The sequence below is a fragment of the Pleurodeles waltl genome, chromosome 5 (assembly GCF_031143425.1).
Source record: "Pleurodeles waltl isolate 20211129_DDA chromosome 5, aPleWal1.hap1.20221129, whole genome shotgun sequence".
In the NCBI taxonomy this organism is placed as follows: Eukaryota; Metazoa; Chordata; class Amphibia; order Caudata; family Salamandridae; genus Pleurodeles; species Pleurodeles waltl.
In genome coordinates this window covers 8609949-8628551 of record NC_090444.1, presented here as the reverse complement: position 1 = coordinate 8628551, position 18603 = coordinate 8609949, and the positions used below count along the sequence as shown (strand labels likewise).

The 18603-nt window shown below is 43.3% G+C and overlaps 1 protein-coding gene across 1 annotated transcript in view; it reads left to right on the top strand.

Annotated features, from left to right (window-relative positions):
• LOC138295244 (zinc finger protein 420-like) overlaps window positions 1-18361 on the top strand; it is a 28851-nt gene extending 10490 nt beyond the window's left edge. Inside the window, exon 2 of the mRNA XM_069233438.1 lies at window positions 13557-18361. Coding sequence (XP_069089539.1) covers window positions 13926-15668 — 1743 coding nt within the window. The 5' untranslated portion in view covers window positions 13557-13925 and the 3' untranslated portion in view covers window positions 15669-18361. The remainder of the gene's footprint in view (window positions 1-13556) is intronic.
• The last annotated feature ends 242 nt before the right edge of the window (window positions 18362-18603 follow it).

Here is an 18603-nt window from a genome sequence, read left to right as displayed (position 1 = left end):
TTTTTCATTTGGGTGGAATGTGTGCCGTTAGTGGTGATACAAGTGAGGCGTTCATTCTTTGGTTTTTTTCCAGTTTGTAGGAGAGATTGTCTGGCAATAATAACGGCTCCTTTTCTGCCCTTCTTTATAAGGTTCAAAGGATACTTTTTTGCCTCTTGTTTACTGGTCAATAATCTTGCGTGCTGTCCATAGTCATTCTTCTTGGTGCAGTTCCTCCTTAATCATAGGAACTGGCCTACTGGTGAATTATCCCTTAGTGATTTGGCGTGGAAACTATCATATCTTAGAAGGTTGTTACAGTCTGTGGGTTTATAATACACCTTGGTTTTTAGGCTGGCCCCTTGTGCTTGTATGAGCATATCAAGGAAAGACAGACTTCTTGCCCAGTGTTATAGTGATTCTTAAGAATTTATCTCTTGTGTTAATCCATCTGGTGAATTCTGAGGCTTCTTGCTTCATTCCCCTTCCAGGTGACAAAAATATAATTGTATACCATTTCCAGAGTTTTGTGTTCGTATTGAATAGGTTGCCACTATTAGGGATATGTATGGTTTCAAAATTGTGTAGATAGAGACATGCTATGGTTGTGGTGAAGTTGCTGCCCATTGATGTCCCGTGTGTCTGTAGGTAGATTTGTTCCTTCAATTGAAAGTAGTAAGGGCCATATGTGCACAATCAAGTCTATGGGTGTGATGGAGTCCCATGCTACCTTGTTCAGTAAAGTCTCTTAACCTTTAGGGATGCCTCCTGAGGAATGCTTGTGTACAAGGCCTCTCCAGCCAGAGTCATGAGTAAATCTGTATTTGGATCAAAATCAATCTCTTGAATAATGTTTAATATGTCCATAATGTCTCCTTCACGTATGTTTATTGATCTCACTGAGGCGGCCACACTCTCAGGTTCTGCCTGTGGGCCAGAATGGATGCTGCTCTATTCCTCATTCTTACTCAGGGGTGATTACTTCCTCCAGTTCAGCATGATTTTATTTCTGGCTTCTTCTGAGGCTCTCAGGGCTTTCTCCAGCCCCTCATTCTTGACAGAAACACCTGGAAAAATGTACTTCTCCTTGCACAGTGCTAATTGATTCTCAATGTAGACAAGGTAGCCAAGTGGACTCCCTGGCTCTCCATCTTTAAAGTCTTTGGCAAAATAATTTTCTTCTTGGAGACCAGGCAGTCTCAGAAAAAAACTTTTTCTCAATGTCGACTTTTTTCAGTGGTCACTGACTTATTTGATTCGCTTTTGTAAAGCGTGACGAATGCCCGAGGGCATTATGGCAATAATGTCCACAATGAGTATTCTGCTGAGGGAACATAATCCAAAGTGACTATAGTTGGAGAGAAAACAGCCATGTTTTTAGATGTTTTCTAAAGATCAGCAGATTTGGTTGGCCTCTCAGGTTGGCATCTTATTAATAGTAATGTACAGCTAAACACAAGTTGTGGATCAATCAATTAATCGGTGATTTCAAAAGCATGACTAATCACCCATAGAGTCTCAACGCGCTGTTAGCCGGGTATGCTGCTCAATCGAAGAGCCAGATCTTGTGTCCTTCCTGAACTGCTTCAGTGATGCGGTCTGCCTGAGTTTGAGAGGTAGCGTGTTCCATGTCCTGGCTGCGAGGTAGGAGAAGGATCTTCCTCCTGCTGTGCATTTCCAGATTTTGGGACCAGCTGCGAGGGCGAGCTGAGAGGAATGGAGACGTCTGTTGGGTGCGTAGAAGGCGAGGCAGTGGTTGCCGGTCCTATGTTGTGTAGTGCCTTGTAGGTGTGGATCAGGAGTTTGTATGAGATGCGGTTGTTGACTAGGAGCCAGTGTTGGTCTCTGAGGTGTAAGGAGATGTGGCTGTATCAGGGGATGTCCAGGATGAGTCTGACTGCTGCATTCTGGATTCATGGATAGAGAGGAGTCCAGTATGATGCCCAGATTGCGTGTGTAGTCCGTGGGAGTGGGGGTGTTTCCCAGTACAATGGCCCACTAGGAGTAATTCCAGGTGGAAGGGATGGAGCTCATTACGAGGATCCCCTGTATTGTCCAAGTTGAGTTTGAGGCAGCTGGCTTACATCCAGGCGGCGACTGCTCTCATCCCTTTGTGGAAATTTCTGCTGGCCTTTACAGGGTCATCGGACAGGGAGAGGATCAGATGGGTATTGTTGGCATAGGACACTATGTTTAGCCCATGTTGTATGATGATCTTGGCTAGCGGGCTATGTAGATGTTGGAAAGCGTCGGGCTAAGTGATCATCCTTGGGGCACTCCGTAGCATGTGTCTTTGGGTTCTGACATGAACAGTGGTAGTCTGACACTCTGTGTTCTTCCGGTGAGGAAGGACGTGATCCATTCCAGTGCTTTATCTCGGATGCAGGGGTCATGTAGTCTGGAGCAGAGGGTGGAGTGGGAGACTGTGTCAAACACAGTGGAGAGGTCGAGGAGGATGAGTGCGGCCTTCCCTCCGTGGTCTAGTATGGCGTGTATGTCATCTGTGGCTGCTAGGAGTGCTGTTTCGGTGCGGTGATTGCTTCTAAATCTGGATTGGGATGGGTCTAGGATTAGGTGTGTCTCAAGGAATTCGATAATGCCACTGCTGCCACCAATGTGAGGATTTGGGTGTACCATATGATATGGCTGTAGGGCCTTATCATTCAGTACACTCACAAGTACCATCTTGGATCCACTCAGGCTCGTTTACTTAAACTTAAACTCAAGCCCAACCGTGGGTAGTCGTGCCTGAGAGAAGTAAGGCGTAGCAAAGGAACTATGTGTAAAGCATTTAACAGCACATGGGATGAGAAAGTAATGACACATGAAAGACAGAAGACACCAATTTGTAAAAATCAATTATATTTTTATGAATTTTTAGAGACCACCTTCAAAACAGCACTCAGCCACTACCACCACTTCCTTAGTGAAACAAATAAAGCTCTAGCATGGAAGCCAGCGTAGACCACAGCAAGGAGCTCTTCACCATCGTGAAGGAGTTCGCCAAATCCGCAGGCAAAGGGAACGACATCACACGCTCCCAAAAACTATATGACACCCTGGCAGACTTCTTCCATGACAAAATCTCAGTCATTTAGGAGAACTTCAAACCCTAAACGCCCACTGCTGACAGCATCAGTCTACTCACACACATGAACACTAACCCTGAAGACCTGCTCACCGGTTGAGAACATCTCATAACTCAAGCCACAATTTCCATCATGAACTCCGTACACTCAGGAGCACCCACCGACCCATGTCTCCACCACATCTTCGACCTCAGTAGCAAGACGATGGGCGACGAGCTCAAAGTCCTGAATGCCTCCATCACCATGGCCTCCTTCCCTAGGACTGGATACATGCTGAAGTGACACTCCTCCTGAAGAAACCATTTGTTGACCCAGCAGATCCGAAGAACTACCGGCCCTTCTCCCTGCTCTCCTTTCCGTCAGAGTTTCTTGAAAAGGCAATCAACCAGCAAATCACTAAACATTTGAAAACTACAACCTTCTGGACCCCTCTCAATTCAGATTCTGGGCCAACCACAGCATAGAGACAGCCCTGATAGCAGCCAACAACCACATCAGGGCTTTCCTAGAGCACGGTGAAACAGCAGCCCTCATCCTTCTGCACCTATCAACTGCCTTCAAAACCCTCTTCCACCACATCTTGATCAACAGACTTCACCAAATCAGAATACAGAGAGACACCCTCAAATGTATCGCCTCATTCCTCACCGGAAGAACCCAGAGAATCCATCTCCCACAAATCACCTCGGAACCAGAGGAGATCATTTGCGGCATCCAGAAAGGATCATCGCTCAGCCAACTCTCTTCACCATGTATATGATTCCCTCTTCCCCAGCCAACACCGTCAGATCGCATGGACTACACAACATCGCCTATGCCATCGACACCCAGCTCATACTCACACTGTCAGAAGACCCCTCCACCAACAGAACCAACTTACACAGATGTATGAAGAACGTCGCTGACTGAATGAAGGACAACTCTCTCAAGCTCAACACTGACAAGACTGAAGTCCTCATCTTTGGTAACAACACCTCACCATGGAACAACACTTGGTGGCCTGTTGAACTCAGCCCTTCCCCCGCACCGACAGACCACGCCTGCAACCTCAGTATCATCTCGGACAGCAAGTTGTCTATGCAGAAATGGGTAAACACAGTCTCATCCACCTGCTTCCACAACCTGTCCATGCTCTATAAGATCTTGAGGTAGCTCCCAATCAACACTAGAAGGACCATCACTCAAGCCCTCATCTCCAGGAGGCCGGACTACGTTAACACACTTTACGTGGGAATAACTGCACGTCTCCTGAAGAGATTACAGACAATACAAAACTCAGCGGCGAGACTCATCTTTGACCTCCCCAGACTCACATCACCGCACCTGAAGAAGCTGCACTGGCTCCGGATCCAAAAGAGATGGTAGTTCAAGATGCTGACCCATGCGTACAGAGCCCTGCACAACAAAGGGCCAGAATACATCAACAAACGAATGGCCTTCCACCAACCGACCAGACACCTGCGATCCACCTCCTTTTTCCTCGTGGATACCCCCCCCCCCCCCCCCCCAATCCAACAGCAGAGATGCTCCTTCTCTCATCTGGCAGCCAAAGCCTGAAACGACTTTCCCCTGCATCTCAGGAATGCACAAAGTACCAGGAATTTAGAAAAGGGCTCAAGACATGGAGCACCTTGAAGAAGCTAGAAACTCCATTGCCTTGAGACCCTCACGGATGATTTACTGCACTTTATAAATCCTGATTGATTGATGATTAAATCCCACCAGAGGGTTGTGGAGCTACAGATTTTAGAAGATATCATAATTTTTAGAAGCAAGCATTGATCTACAAAAACTCAGAAAATTATTGGAAAGTTTGAAACAGTTAGTTTGGCTACTTCAGCCCAGGTTGGGTGGCTGGTTCTAGCAGGACAGAGATTTAGAAGGCCAGAGTAAACAGTTTGGACAGTTACCTGGCCACTAGAGTGTTTTTGAAGCACAAGCCAAACTTTACAGGGCAGCCACTGTAGATATCAATGGAAATGTGCTGATGCTGAGGGGTGCAGGCAAAAGATATTTAAAGGATGCTCTGGTTGTGGTGCGGTTGACGGTCAGGTGCAACTTTTGGCTGTCTCGGATTTGTCCTCTTGGGTACCTGGCCACCGCAAGTGGAAAAACGTTTGTGGTGGCTACCATCTCTCGTGTCCCAGGAGCTGGTTCCGGGAGATCAGCCGACTGATCCTTGGAGTCACTGTTGTAGGTCTGGGTTGGGAAACAACTTTTCCCCAAGCCGGGAGCTGCAGACACAGTCCAGTCTTTTCTACCAGAAAGTGCAGCAGGTGCAGTCCTTCTATCGGTGCAGCCTCTCTTTGTGCAGTTCCAAGGGCAGCTGGGCTGTCCTTCTTCTGTCCTTTCTCCAATTCTAGCATGATCTGATGGTCAGAGTGCCAGGAGTGCCAGTATATTGCCCTGAGGGGAATCACATGGTCACTAGCCAATGGGCTACTGGGTGCCCCCCTACCTAGTGACTAAGTTCCTGTGATGTGTGGCGTATGACTATCTCAGAGAGCTGCATTCTTCCTCCTGTCACCATGGCCCGAACCTTCCTCGGTCATTGGGAGCTTGATAGCCCACCCTAGAGGTGAGGCTACCAGTGGGCTACACATCCACGGTAGGACTAATTTGTGGACAACTTCTCCCTCCTTGACCCTGTCTCCACCTTGTCTTCAGGAACAAAAGGAATCCTGTTGAGGGGTGTTGGCGCTACTTCCTTCACAAAGGTGGCTTCCTGGGAGAAGAGGTGACACGTCATTCTGCAGCAACAACCTTTGTTCCTGTGCTGGGGAGCCATTCACACATCTCTCCAGGCAGTCATAAAGCTGTCTGTATGCCAGGGCCTTAGCGAGGCCACCGGGCTAGTTGGAGTACAGAGAGGGCAACTTTACAAAAGGTACTTAACATAAGTAGTCTTATAAAATTCGAACTGGGCATCAGGTCGGGTTTAATGCCCTGAATACTTTGATACCTTAAACGACCACGTTAGGTACTTTCATTCGGGAGTTAGCCAGCTTGGGGTGCCAACCGCTAGCCCTGTGTTAACCAATGGGGCTACTAACTTTATCCAAGGAAAATGACAACTTGGAAATGTTGCTGTTAAAATGTTAAAAATATGCCTCACTTAAGAAAATACAGCTCCCTGCTATAGAGCTCTATAGGCCTTCCTTAGGGGAGACTTATATACACTGTTAAGGGCTTTGGCATTGGTGTGAATGGCAAAGTCGAACTGGCAGTGAAAGCACTACCCTTCCAGCCTGCAGTGGCAGACTGGGAGCCATTGTGTGACTTGCCACTCACAGGGTGGTACCAACAGTGCTGCAGCCCTGGGTGGACACTCGGCATTACATGCCCTGGGCACCATATACTAAAGACTTATAAGTAAATCACACCTTGCCAATTGAGGGTATCCAGTTCAATATGCATTTTGTAAGGGGTCAGAACACTGGCACTGGGGGTCTGGTTAGCAGGTCTCAGTGCACTCTCAGTCAAAAAAACACATCAGTCACAAAATGTGGGGTGAACATGTAAAAAGACTAATTTACCTTGCAGAAATGTATTGCAAGTAATGGGCACAGTGCCGTAGACAATGAATGGAAGAGACAGGCAGTGAACAAGGGTGCAGAAGATGGGGACATGAGAGAGGTGTGGGTGTAAGAGACGGGTACACAAGAGAGGTGTGGGTGCAAGAGATATGGATACGAGAGGTGTGGATGCAAGAGATAGGGACACGAGGTGTGGGTATGTGAGATGGAGAGGTGTGGGTGCAAGATATGGGGACACGAGAGGCGCTAGACAGAAGTCATGGGCACCTCTAAGGCCTCTTGTACTCTGCTGCGACTCCTCACTAACAGATCTGGAAGCATGTAGGACACAGGTATTATACACCGCATTTAAGAAGAAGGTGCTGTGAATCCACAGCTGTAAAGAGTCTTGTTCTCACACTTAATTGTGTCAAATTCTCAGTAGAAAAATGTAATGGGCGGCAACATAGCAAATTATATTACATGGCACCTCACCCATAGTGTCATTAAATAAAAGCACAACACAGCCCCTAAATCCATTATCCCTGAAATGACAGAATAAGGGCCAGAAGTAGTAAAGGGTTTGCGCCTCGCAAACGGCGAAAAACGCCGTTTGCGAGGTGCAAAATCCTCTCTGCTATGCAGAAATGCATTTTGCGAGTCGGATCCGACTCGCAAATAGGAAGGGGTATTCCCTTCCTATTTGCGACTCGCAATGCTATTCAATTTCATTTGCGACCGCGAAAGCGGTCGCAAATGAAATCGCAGTTACCATCCACTTGAAGTGGATGGTAACCCAGTCGCAAACGGGAAGGGGTCCCCATGGGACCCCTTTCCCTTTGTGAATGGAAAAAAATATATTTTTTCAGAGCAGGTAGTGGTACTGAAAAAAAACGAAACTTAAGGTTTCGGTTTTTTTTTCCAAGTGCAGCTCGTTTTCCTTTAAGGAAAACGGGCTGCAGATGGAGAAAAAAAACTGCTTTATTAAAAAGCAGTCACGGACATGGTGGTCTGCTGTCTCCAGCAGGCCACCATCCCCGTGAGTGCAGGGACTCGCTATGGGGTCGCAAAATGCGACCCACCTCATTAATATTAATGAGGTGGGTCTTTGCGACCCCATTGCGAGTTGCAGAAGGTGTCTGAGACACCTTTCTGCATACCAAATTGCGACTCGTAATTTGCGAGTCGCACTGACTCGCAAATTGCAAGTCGCAATTTGCTTTGTTGCTACATCTGGCCCCTAAGTCCTATAATTTGCAGGTAATGTAGTTGATTTTACTTGGTGTTTCAGAATTTTGGACACAGCGCCCCTCAGCGTAAGGCCACTCAATTTATTGTTCAGTCCCACTTTACTCATCCATTACTAATAATGCTGCGATGACTCTTGGATCTTGAGAATTAATGTCTTGATTAATCTTATTCCTGATGACATTTAAGGTCACTCAGTTCATGTGCACACTCATTCAATATAATATTGATAGCGCCTAGACACTGCCACAGTCCTTCTTCTAATAACAGCCACTCTATTACAGCCGTACAGTCCACACACGGCCTCATTGATATCCTTGCCACTCTCTCTGTTCTGAATTGTTCCCAGACTCACTCTGCTGGAGGTAGCACCTAGACCCACTGTGTTCTCCTTAGCTCCTGCACTTGCTCCACTACAGGTAGCGCCTAGACCCCACTGTGCTCCACTCTAGGTAGCGCCTAGACCTGCTGCTCTTGATAGCATCTACATTTGTTCTGTACAGGTTCATCCCTTAATGTGCCCATAATATTCCTATATCAGCTCTCCTATAGATAGTGCCTAGATCTTCTATGCTGTGCATAGCGCCTGCACTTTCTGTGCTATGGACTAGTGCCTAGACCCGCCCCTCTGGATAGCGTCCTCACATGCTCTAGGTCCTTCCTTATTGTTCCCTTAATATTCTTGTTGTCTCTGCTATAGATCGCTCCCACACCCTCCCTGCTTGGGTTCTCCGTGGTGTCGCTCTGCTCTCCATAGCACCTAGATCCACTGTGAATATTTCCCAGAATCATAAACCACAGTCAAGGGTCAGTCAAGATGCGTGATCTTTGAAAGATTGCAAATTAATTTTCCCACTAATAATGGGGTTACATTTGCTGTGCACCATGTACTCTTTAAGTTAGTAACTCTTATTGTACAGACAATTTAAACAACATTTTAGGCCATTCTGAGCTGCAGGAGCACACATAGTAAAATCTAATACCCATCTAAAGCCAAACTAAAAAAATAAATGCCACACTTGTTTCCCATGAGGCCTGCTATTTGGTGCTAACTGAAGTTATGATTTGTGGTTGGTTATAAGATCTTAATATATATTTTTTTAAATGAGAAGTTTACTTATAGACCATGGAGGATGGACTACCTCCATCCTGGTGGCGGAGGACTTAATTATCACTAGATAAGTGCACTGTTCCACAATTTCTGATCCTTCATTCAAACTCGGGGAAAGGATATGATCACATAAAGCTGCGGTTCCCAATCTTTTTACTTCTGTGGACCCCCACTTTATCATTACTGGAACCTGGGGACCCCGCTGAATCATTATTGGAATCTGGGGACCCCCCACTGAGTCATCACTGAAAGCTGGAGTCCTAATCTGTTAATATTATTTAATTTTCTAAGTAGTTGCGGACCCCCTGAGGAGGCTTGACGGACCTCCAGTGTTCCCCAGACCACGGGTTGGGAACCACTGACCTAAAGCATTTGTTTAGTAGCAGAAGTTTCCTTTCCCACCTTTGGGTGTCATGCTTCATCATCGGGCCTGCCCATCATCCCGGCGCTGCAGTGCCCGACAGGACCCACGAGTGGTTCCTTTGCCAGAGATCTTTTGGATATGTGCCAAAGTGAAAATGGGAATAAATATTAAAATAAAAGTGGATTCTAAAAATGACTATAGGTACTACAAGTGGTTTTAATGAAGCTGCTAGTACCTATGTCAAGATTAAAAGCAGGAAGAGAATGTTCTGAAGTTAATATTCCAAACTTCTCCTCAGTCTAATAATGTGTGTCTGATTGAAAACACTACAGAGTGAAGGTCAACGTGTTTCACACCCAATAAGTCCCAAAGGATCCATTGATGTTTCATCAGGACCTTAAAAACATGCACCTAATCCTCACTCAGAAGAGAGTAAGAATGCTCTCACTGGAAATATTCCTATAGACTAATGAGGCTCTCACTGGTGTCTGTACTTCTGTGTCTGGTGGCCTGTAGAATAAAATAATAAAAAAACAATAGTTAATCACATGAAGGGACTAGCCCATGCCGAGTCACAAGGGGTGCCCTCATTCACACACATTGAGAATTAAAGACTGTGCTGATAAAATCAGGCCAAACTCATGCAGAGAGCTGATCTTACGCTCCTATAGTAAGAAAAGGGCCCCTTGGATTGGCGTGGATGTAACAGTTCCTGCAGTGAAAATGGGACACAGACTGTATGACTGCAGTTGAGAAAGTTTTGAAAAATATTAGCGTATAAGTCATAGTGAGCCGTATATATATATATATATATGTATATATATATATATATCTATATATATATATATATATTTTTTTTTTTTAATGGGGTCTCTAGTTGGCAGAGGTATACACTCTTGTCCAAGTAGGGACCACAATCCTAGTCGGGGTAAATCACACGCAATCAAAATTATCCTGTGCCCACCTTATGGTAGCTTGGCACTGAGCAGTCAGGATTAACTTAGAAGGCAATGTGTAAAGTATTTGTGCTATAACCCATATAGTAATATAGTGAAAATACCACACATGTTTAGAAAAATAGATAGTATTTATCTGAATAAAATAAGGTTGATACGATGAAAATCCAATGCACACAAGCAGAGTTATGATTTTTTAAAGATTTAATCTCACTAAAGCGCTTAGAAACACAATAGCTCCAACTGGGGGTATCACGCCGTCGTTGCCAAGTCAAAGTGGCAGTGAAACTGCACACACAAGCCTTGCAATGGCAGGCCTGAGGCATGGTTAATGGGCTACTTACGTGGGTGGCACAACCAGTGCTGCAGGCCCACTAGTAGCATTTAATCTACAGGCCCTGGGCACATGTAGTGCACTTTACTGGGGACTTACAAGTAGATTCAATAAGCCAATTGGGTATGAGTCAATGTGACCATGGTGGTCATTACAACCCTAGCGGTCTTTGACCGCCAGGGCTGTTTTGACGGAAGCACCACCAACAGTCTGGCGGTGCTTCCTGGGGAACTACGACTGCAGCAGAAGTGCCGCAGTTGCACCGCCGGGACCGACGGTTTCTCGACACTTTAGTCCCGGCGGTTTCCCGACACTTTAGTCCCGGTGGTTTAAATCCCCCAGGGCATCGCTGCTTGCAGCGCTGCCCAGGGGATTACGAGTCCCCCTCCCGCCAGCCTTTTCATGGTGGTTTGAACTGCCATGAAAAGGCTGGCGGAAAGGGGAGTTGCGGGGCCCCTGCACTGCCCATGCCACTGGCATGGGCAATGCAGGGGACCCTTGCCACGGCCCCATTGAGATACACAGGCAAACTGAATCCTTGTTTCGTTGTCACTCTAGTGGATGGCACTATAAATGCTGCAGTCCAGGCCTGAAGCCACGTTTCATTGTCACTCTTGTGGACGGCATTATAAATTCTGCAGTCCAGGCCTGAAGCCACATTTCGGTGTCACTCTAGTGGATGGCACTGTAAATGCTGCAGTCCAGGCCTGAAGCCACGTTTTGTTGTCACTCTTGTGGATGGCACTGTAAATGCTGCAGTCCAGGCCTTAAGCCACGTTTTTTTGTCACTCTAGTGGATGGCACTATAAATGCTGTAGTCCAGGCCTGAGGTCACGTTTCTTTGTCACTCTAGTGGATGGCACTATATATGCTGTAGTTCAGGCCTGAAGCCACGTTTCGTTGTCACTCTAGTGGATGCACTATAAATGCTTCAGTCCAGGCCTGAGGCCACGTTTCTTTGTCACTCTAGTGGATGGCACTACAAATGCTGCAGTCTAGGCCTGAAGCCATGTTTCTTGTCACTCTAATGGATGGCACTATAAATGCAGCAGTCCAGGCCTGAAGCCACGTTTCGTTGTCACTCTTGTGGCTGGCACTATAAATGCTGCAGTCTAGGCCTGAGGCCACGTTTTGTGTCACTCTAGTGGATGGCACTATAAATGCTGTAGTCCAGGCCTGAGGCCACGTTTTATTGTCACGCTAGTGGATGGCACTATCAGTGCTGCAGTCCAGGCCTGAGGCCATGTTTTGTTGTCACTCTAGTGGATTTCACTATAAAGGCTGCAGTCCAGGCCAACAGATCTGGCTGCCATCCTTTTGACTTTGGCAATGCTTGATTCATTCTGTCATAGTTTTCGCAAAATGTTATTGTTGGGTAACCTGCCGGGCCCTCATCAATTAAAAAAAATATAGATTAAAGGAAAAATACTAAAATGTGAATGACACAACAGACTTATGGATGAAGTCTGACTGAAAGCCACTAGAAATACCTATATTTTACACATACATTTGGTAAAATCAAAGGGTCAAATTAACACCCAACCTAAAAAGCCAATTGATCTGGTATTGGATACCAACCGCTTGCCTTTGCTAATGTTTTTTTAAATGTTTTTTGTGAATCTTTTTTTACAAATAGATAAGGCTGAAAAGAAAGATAAATGGAGAGGCTTGACAGGGTTGGATAGATAGATTGATAGATATAACCTTGCAGATAGAGATAGATACACTTGAAAAGATCGATACATTGATAGATTTGCAAAGATGGAAGTCACATAGATAGAGGGACAGACAGGTGGTTAGAGGGACAGTAGATAAATAGATAGGTTGACTGACAGACATATAGCTATGTATGTAAAGAGACAGATAGATAGACGGGTAGATAGGATTGCAAAGAAAGATTGATGGCACAGCGCAGATTCAATTAGTAATATAGTTTACCTAAATAAGCACGACAAACAAGCACTGAAAGCAAAGTAGAAAGACAAACAAGCAGGACATACACATTTAGTTGGTTTACAAACATAGCTGTAGTCCTCAATTAAAATACATACAGGAGTGCAGTTAAAAATGTATTTCAATGTGTGCATTCTAAAAAATAGATTCAAATGGACACCATCTGGTATACTCTAATATAGCAGCAATCAGATAAACAAATGCAGCTCCAAAAGGAATTTACAACATCACTAGCACGAGGCAGGAACTGATAAAGCTGGAATGTGTCCTGTGCTGTGAAGAGCTGCAGTAAGTGTCCTGCTATCACATGAGCCTCCAAACACACAGGCAATGCTAACGTAATTATTAAGTACAAATAAAAACACTGGCACTTAAGGGAGCTACCTCCTTGTGAAAGAGTAAAATGCAGTCATTCAGAGTGGCACTAGCCAGTGGCTGAAATAAGCAGACTCACTGCCCTATGGTGTATTCTGTAGTGGGCGTAAGCAAAATCTAAATGGCACAACAACAGACCAATGGATGGAGAGCTGAAAGCTCCTTTAAGTAAATATATTATGCATGTATTTTTTGTAAAATAAAAGCTCTTGGCTAATGCCAGACCATAGACAGAAAAATAGTGAACGTGTCCTTCTGTAGGCTCCATCTTGTATTATTTGTTAGGCCGAGTGATAATAGGAAGCATTCCCTGGATAAGAAGGGAGGCGCCTTGTCGCTATGGATTTAATATTTTACTGTGTCATATAGGAGAGGGTCTCACTCATTGAACAAGGAATCTTCTCTGGTGTCTTGGTTACTCCTTGAGTCCACACTCCTTGATAGAAGGTGATCAATGATGGATCGTATGCCCTTACTGTGGCTATTGCATATTTACAGTGAAAGTGTAATCTAGAATTTCTTCATTGCACATGTCTATATGGACAATTAAATGTCTTATTAAATGTCAATAGGTTTTTGTGATGGATTCTGCGTTTCAGCTTCTTCTGTGTTTCTTTTTGTTCATCTAATAGGTGAAATGGATGCAGTAATAAATGAAAAAAAAAGTGATGTAAAAACAGTATACCTCAAAATCTCTTCTCTTGAAGGATAATGCCTCTAGAGCAGGAAACCCAACCTGCCCAACGAGGTCAGTACTTGGCATCAGATGATAGTCGTTGAAGACATAGCACATTGACATACTGAAGCAAGTCTGGTGAGCTGCTCATTACGAAGGAAGAGCTAATCTGGTATCGGAAAGAACACACAGGAGAGAAACCGTATGAATATCTAGAATGTAGCAACACATTTATTAGACAGAGAAAGAGCCAGTGTGACAAAAGAAACTTCAATGTGGGGAAAAAGCATATCGAAATACTGACTGTGGAAAGGTGTTCTTTACAATGAAAGACGTAATGCAGCATCAGTGTGTCCACGTAGAGGAGAAACCATACAAATGTACAGAATGTAATAAAGTGTTCGAAAAGAAGAAGAATCTAAAGCATCATCAAAAAATCCACAACAGGGAGAAACCATATAAATGTACAGAATGTAATAAAGTGTTCGGATGGAAGAAGAATTTAAGGCAGCATCAACAAATCCACGCTGGCAAGAAACCGTATGAATGCACAGAATGCAACAAGGCATTTATTACCAAAGGAAATCTAATGAAACATCAGAAAGTTCACACTGGGGAAAAACCTTATAAATGCAATGAATGTGACAAAGCATTTAAAACAAATAGAGAGCTAAAACGACATCAGAAAATCCACACTGGGGAGAAACCATATCAGTGTATAGCATGTGACAAAGCATTTATAACAAACGCAGAGCTGAAGCAACATCAGAAAGTCCACAATGGGGAGAAACCATATAAATGTACTGAATGTAATAAAGTGTTTAGTTGGAAGAATAATCTAAAGCTACATAGGAAAGTCCACAATGGGGAGAACCTGCATGGATGTACAGAATGTAATAAAGTATTCCAAAGCAAGACAAACCTAAAGCAGCATCAACCAATCCACACTGGGGAGAAACCGTATAAATGCACTGAATGTGACAAGGGATTTATTGCACAGAAAACATTAATACACCACCTGAAAGTTCACACAGGAGAGAGACCATATCAATGTGCTGATTGTGACAAGGCATTTATTACAAATGGGGATCTGAAGCGACATCAAATAGCCCACACTGGAGAGAGACCATATCATTGTACAGAATGTAATAAAGTGTTCCTAAGGAAGAAGTATCTAAAACAGCATAAAAAAATACACATCGGTGAGAAACCTTATAAATGTACTGAATGCGACAAGGCTTATATTATCAATGCACACCTAACGCTACATCAGAAAGTCCACACAGGAGAGAAACCATATCAATGTACAGAATGTGACAAGGGATTTATAACAAATGGAAAGCTAAAGCAACATCACAAAGTCCACACTGGAGAGAGACCATTCAACTGCACTGATTGCAAGAAGACATTTATTAGAAAGTCACATTTAACAGAACATCTGAAATTCCACCTAGGAGAGAAACCCTATGAATGTACAGAATGTGATAAGGCATTTATTAGAAAGTCACATCTAATGCGACATCAGAATGTCCACACCGGGGAGAAACCATATGAATGCACTGAATGTGACAAGGCATTTATTACACGCGAAAGCCTAACGCAACATCAGAAAATCCACACAGGGGAGAAGCCATATAAATGCACTGAATGTGACAAGATATTTATTGCAAAGCAAACATTAATACACCACCTGAAAGTTCACATAGGAGAGAAACCATATGAATGTACTGAATGTGACAAGGCATTTATTGTAAAACAAAGCTTAATAGTACATCAGAGAGTCCACACAGGGGAGAAACCTTATGAATGTACAGAATGCAATAAGGCATTTATTACAAGGCAAAGGTTAGTAGTGCATCAGATAGTCCACACTGGGGAAAAACCATATAAATGTACACAATGTGACAAAACATTTATTGCAAAGCAAAATTTAACACACCATCTGAAAATACATACTGGAGAGAGACTGTTAAACTGCACTGAATTTGAGAAGGCATTTATTACAAAGGCACAATTAATGCAACATCAGCGTGTCTGCACTAGGGACCTATTACAAGGCAAAGGTTAACACAACATCAAAAAGTCCACATTGGGGAGAAACCATATAAATTCACAGAGTGTGACAAAACATTTAATGAAAAGCAAAAATTAATACACCACCTGAAAGTTCACACAGGTGAGAGACCATATCAATGTGCTGAATGTGACAAGGCATTTATTGTAAAGCATAGTTTAATCCAACATCCGAAAGTTCACACAGGATAGAAACCATAATCAACGTACAGAATGTACTAAAGTGTTCCGAAGGAAGACCAACCTAAAGCAGCATCAACAAATCTATCCTGAGGGGAAACCGAATAAAGGTACTGAATGAGACAATTCATTTATTGGCAGGGCTTAGCTGATACAATAACAGAAAGTCAGCACAGAGGCACTGAAGAATGCATATCACTTCACTCAATGTGGCAAGGCATCCTTTACAAAGGCAAAGATAATGCAACATCAGAAAGTTAATAGTGCGACACCATAGCAGCCTTCAAAATCTACTCAGCCACTCGCTATGGCGAGTCAGATTTTATCAGGCCGGGCTATTTTTAGGATATCCTGGTCTGTTCTGGCGAGTGAACTTCAGCTGGAAAGGAACAGGTGTTCTGTTTATTCAGAAAGTGAATGAGCAATAAAGATCCCTTTAAATCTTGTTTTTATCTTGACACATTTGCTGTGTGTTCAAGGACAGAGGTCAGAGTCAGGTTGTCTTTTTACTAACTGCTGCTTATCTTGGAAAACTGTGTTTATTTTTCTTTCTCTTACTACAGTAAGAGTTTTTTGCCAACTGAGCTGTCGAACAATCGTTGTGAACCAAAAGGCTGTAGGTGGTACATTTTTTCTAGCAACATTTTAATAGCTTGCAAATTAATAGTACAAATATTCAAAATATGTCAGGAATTATGAAAGCACATTTCTTTGAAAATAAGTATTATGCAAACAAAGATTTAAATAGGAGCAAAATAAATCAGAACACTTTACTTGGAGATGTGCAAATGACAATTATTTGCAGAAACTCAATTTCCAAGCATTATTTTTTGTACACTCTATATTATTATCAGTAAAACTGCATGTCAGTGGAAAATGTTGTGGTCATTTCAGTGGAAAATCTGCTGACTGCAAAAGACAGTGTGCTACCACTTCATGCTTTAGTTATGTATTTATTAAAAGTGATAGTTTTTTAATATGATTTGAGAAACATTCCTGCCCGCCCTGATGACAATGCTGTTAATGAGCAAATAAGCAAGTCCGGGATCAGGTGTATCCTACATGGGGCTAAATTTGTATTGTATGTGGAGAAAAAGTTTAGTCTATTAAATAAATAAAAACATTGTTTGTTTTTTATACAGCAGGCATGCTGAGCTCACGTATTTGAAGGTGCTCTCATATGTGACAACAAAGAAAATGGCAGCTTAGTGAATTAAAATACTGGCTCAGGATCACATAATGTGAAAGCAGTTTAAGGGTCAAGAGCATCACAATTACATTGAGTAGATTATTTAAGTCAACAGTCCTGCAGGTCTAGTGACATTTTTATCTTTTTTTGAGGCCTCCATAGGAATATACTGACTGTACTAAAGCCATCATTACAAATGGACTATTCATGCAACATCTAAAAATCCACGCTGTAATTCAATAGAGACAATAAATGTGATCCGGTGCTGATCAGATAGTCTATATTGGCAGAAACATATTTTTTTTGCAAAGTGTTTTTTTCACAGGAGGACCCAAATGTGTCAAAATGCATTCCACGAAGAAACTGTATTTGTCTTCAGTGTGACAAGTCATTCATTACAAAGGAATAGTGAAGTCTTGATCAGAAATTATACACTGTGGAGAAGGCATGTAAATATTATAAACATGAAAGAGCCTTTCTTATCAAACGCTCTCTGATGAGGCATCAAAAAGGCACCCGGGTTTAAGATGTACTGATTGTGAAGTCTTTCATTTGAAAGAGTCATCAGTTGCTACGTCAAAAAATCCACAGCTGCTCACAGAGATATAGGGGGGCGAAATACCTGAACACAATGTGGAACAAAGGAACAGAAATAATGGCAGTCATCGTAGGTGCCAAAGGTTTAGTCAAGAAAAGGTCCCAGGACAACTTAGATCTTTCCCACAGAGGTGACAATGTGCAAACCCCAGAGAGCATCAAACTTCAACAGAATGCAGATGTTACACAAAGCAACAGTTACATTTCTTTCCAGTCTACTGTGGTGTAAGAACTATTTTTTGTCTTTCTAGTGATAAGACCTGGCTCTGCCCAGTTACTCAGTGATGTGAGATTTGTTCTGCAAGGCTTTGTAGGGCTCGTATCTATAGTTTTGGGGACATTTGTGACAATATTTAGAGTTTGTTATTATGTTCATGCTGTTTATCATTGACAGTTTGTTTCTTTCAGTAACAATACTGCCTGGGGGAGGGAAAGTGGAGTTTTGGGGTTGGTTGGAAGTCAGATGCCACAGGCCTTAGAGGATTGTAGCCCCCTAGGTTTGTGTGCATCAAATTTATGGTTTCATGCGGGACAGGAGCTGCCAACATTTTTACAGACTTTGCAGGACAGTTTGCTGGACAACCTGTGAATAAGAGACCTCTGGTTAGAGCAGTGATTACAATCTCCTATATCACATGTAGGCAACAATTGTATTCATTCTGCTTCCGGGCAGTGTATTTCTTTAACATGCTGATTTGTAATAAAATGAACATCTGCTGAAAGTACCAATTACAATCCTAAATGTTCGAAAACTGTAACATTTGTTATACAGTGCAGTATATATAGTTATTTACTTTTCTAGAGCAGTCTAAGGTCCATTCAAGCAATGCCCGTACATTAGAAAAGAACACAAATAAATCTGTTTGCCTGAATAGGGAAAGACAAAGCAAAGCTCTTACCTCTCCACGGGCAGTGTTCCAAAAGAATAAATTCTGTGGTCACCATTGGGGAAAAATGGGAGGGG